The sequence below is a fragment of the Apis dorsata genome, unplaced genomic scaffold (assembly GCF_000469605.1).
Source record: "Apis dorsata unplaced genomic scaffold, Apis dorsata 1.3 scaffold_147, whole genome shotgun sequence".
NCBI lineage: Eukaryota > Metazoa > Arthropoda > Insecta > Hymenoptera > Apidae > Apis > Apis dorsata.
In genome coordinates this window covers 297,007-299,982 of record NW_006263438.1, presented here as the reverse complement: position 1 = coordinate 299,982, position 2,976 = coordinate 297,007, and the positions used below count along the sequence as shown (strand labels likewise).

Sequence of the window (2,976 nt, the reverse complement as noted above, 5' to 3'; positions counted from 1 at the left end):
CTTCGGTCGCGTACAAGTTGGCCCCCTTTCGCGCGACATCCCGAACAAACTTCGGGCGGAAGAGTTTGCCGCGAGTAAACGCGCCGCGTTCCAAACAGTTTCGCAAGTTTCAGAAATTTCATTTACGCATCGCTCGAACGTATTAGAGGACGACGCTCGCCCGTACAATTAAGTTTAATTGCTTGAAACATAACGATGCCGATGTCGAACGATTGTTTTCAACTTTTTAAAACGCCGATTTCTTCTACCAATTTAAACAGTTTTTCCGCGGCAAAATTAAATTTGTTTCTCTCAGAATTCACGTAGCAAATCACTCGATTTTCTGTCACGTTATTTTTTTTCGATTTAAGAAACTTTTTCGATAATTTTTCATTTGTTCGGAGAACAATGATTTATATCGATTTTTTTGTTCATTGAGCACGAATATATGAAAAATATTTATATAAAATAACGAAAAATGATTGTTATTTAACTCTAACTTAACCTATATTTCCTTATCCATCGAATATAATATAAGAGAAAAAAAGTGTCAAGAAACGAGATTCATTCTGATCTCTCCTCTCGACAGTCTCGCTACTAACGTTATCTTATCGGTGTAATTCGTTACAATGCAATGGAAAGGAAAAATAGTGTTTTTTACATCACATCGTAAATTTCCGTTTGTTGCAGAGCATCCAGCAGCGATGCATCACGGAAGCGGCGACAGAATGGCTGCGACCCTACTTACCCTCATCCTACTTCTTTTCATGATCATTTAGCCAGCGTTCGGTTTTCATGGATAGTGATTTTAACCGCGCATTTCTGAATCCGCTCATCCGCTCTGAAATTGAATCAATTTCTCTCGATTATTCTATCTACGCTCACGTATATTATATTTAATTTAAAAAAAGAGAAAAAGAATTTTTTATCCTTTTTTCACCTAGGAAAAATAAAATTCGACGAAATTTGATCTTGAGAGTCAGAATAGATTATATGACTTAAAATAAAAACGAAAATATGGAATTAAATTTTTTAAATAAAAAATAAAAAATAATACGTCAAAGAGTTAAGATTCAAACAATCGATGAACTTTTAAATTTGATTTCCTTCAGAGAACCAATTTTTAAAAAAAATATATTCTACATTTCTTGCTTATTTTCACAATTAGAATAATCTTCCATCCAGAGAATTGATTAATTTCACTTTTGAATACTCGAAAACCGCGAAAGCCTTCGAATCGAATTTCCTTATTCTTCATTCTCGCCTTAAATAGCTATAAAAAATCCCCCCCCTCCTCTCATAGATCCCATCTCGAAACAGAATCGCCATGACCATCCAGTGTACATACACGCACACTGTGTGTAATTTCACGATCGTATCGTGGAGTAACGACGGAACGACTGGTATCGACACTGGATTTAATTAAATAAAAACACGTTGGAAACACGTTCGTCCTGTTGCGGCAACAACAAACTCGCTTCTTTCCACGTCATCGAAAAGTTTCGCCCATTTTATACGTTTTATCTCGAAGAGGATAAGCGTCGAAGCGACTTGCCTCCCCGGCCAAACTTGTTACATTTCTGTTCCTGTCATCGGGAAATAGAATCAACGCCACCCAGAACGATGTAGAACGAGCGTAGAATCTTCCGCGTCCCTTGCGGCTGTCTAATGGATTTACGAGAGAGGGAACGAAATCCACGATGTGAACGTGGAATATTAATTTCACGGTGTAATTCCGAAGAATTGGAATTAATTTGGAACACGTTGCATATCAGATAGATTTGCAAGAATTTTCCTATTCATTAATGATTAGGGAGAGGAGGGAAAAAAGGGGAAGAAGAAACGTGATTAATAGAAATGAAAATTAAGACGAAAGGACGTTGGAATGTAAATATATGCGTATATATAGGTACGTATATATTTTTGCCTTACTTCGAAGAACTTATAATTTTTTTACATCATTCTAGTCTCATCCGTTCGCTTTATTAAAAGCGGAACGCTTGAATTTCGCGCGACGAACATTCACTAAACACGATTGATTTCAATTTTCATCGTCGATACGTACGATCGTTATGATTTTCTGCTTTACCGGCAGAGAAATTAGCACGAGAAAAAGATGTAGGTTACGTCTTGGCTTGCAACAACTGCGGAATTATTTTCTTCGCAACGAGTAAATTTATCGATATCGCGGAGTTTGTTATTGGTGTTTCGAGTACGCAGATATGTTCACGGATGTATAGTGCGATAAATATTACAAAGGAAACAGTGGATCGCGTCGATTGCGCTCGCGTCGAGAGTTTTATGTTGTTTCGAAAATAAAAGAAGGTTATGTCGTCAGCGTTAAGGATCGAGTGCAACGTTGCGTTGCGCACGAGTTTAAGGAAGAAATGTGTTACGGTGGATTAAAGAAAGAAACGGCGGAACAGTTTATCCGAAAGCTCGGCGGGGCTATTCGTACTGATTACCACTTAATTCTCTCCTGTTTTTACGGAACCCTCTAAACCATTGTGATTACAGCCTATTTCCGACCGGAGGGAAGTTACTGCCACTTTCCACGGATACTTTTGCGCTGTCGACCGGGTAAAAGCATGGTTATAGAGCGAATAAAGTGAAATATTCTGTCTAACCGAAGAAACGAAGTTTAATTGTACGTTTGCGTTGGCGGGGAACTAGGTAACGCTTTTAAAGAAAAACCAACGAATAATTTTCACTAACTCTTTGTTAAATCACGTCAAATTTCTTTTTCGTAAATATCTTTTGTTTCAAGAAAGTTTTATTGTGAAAAGTAAATAATAAAAAATCGTGGAGGAGGAGATGTAATGTGATTGAATCAGTCATACGCAAAATTTAATAAAATTACTTCGATAATTTTTTGTTTAAAATATAATAATAATAATAATAATAAAAATAGTGTCGAACGGCCGAGGTTATAAGAGATAAATGTTATTCGAGCGTTTTAATAAATAATTATTTGAAATTTTTCACTTTTTCAACGGA

General features: G+C 36.5%; 1 protein-coding gene across 1 annotated transcript in view; it reads left to right on the top strand.

The window, feature by feature from the left end:
- LOC102679489 (zwei Ig domain protein zig-8-like) overlaps nucleotides 1-1,790 on the top strand; it is an 81,880-nt gene extending 80,090 nt beyond the window's left edge. The window contains exon 7 of the mRNA XM_006613373.2: nucleotides 670-1,790. Within this exon, the coding sequence (XP_006613436.1) occupies nucleotides 670-758 (89 nt within the window). The 3' untranslated portion in view covers nucleotides 759-1,790. The remainder of the gene's footprint in view (nucleotides 1-669) is intronic.
- The last annotated feature ends 1,186 nt before the right edge of the window (nucleotides 1,791-2,976 follow it).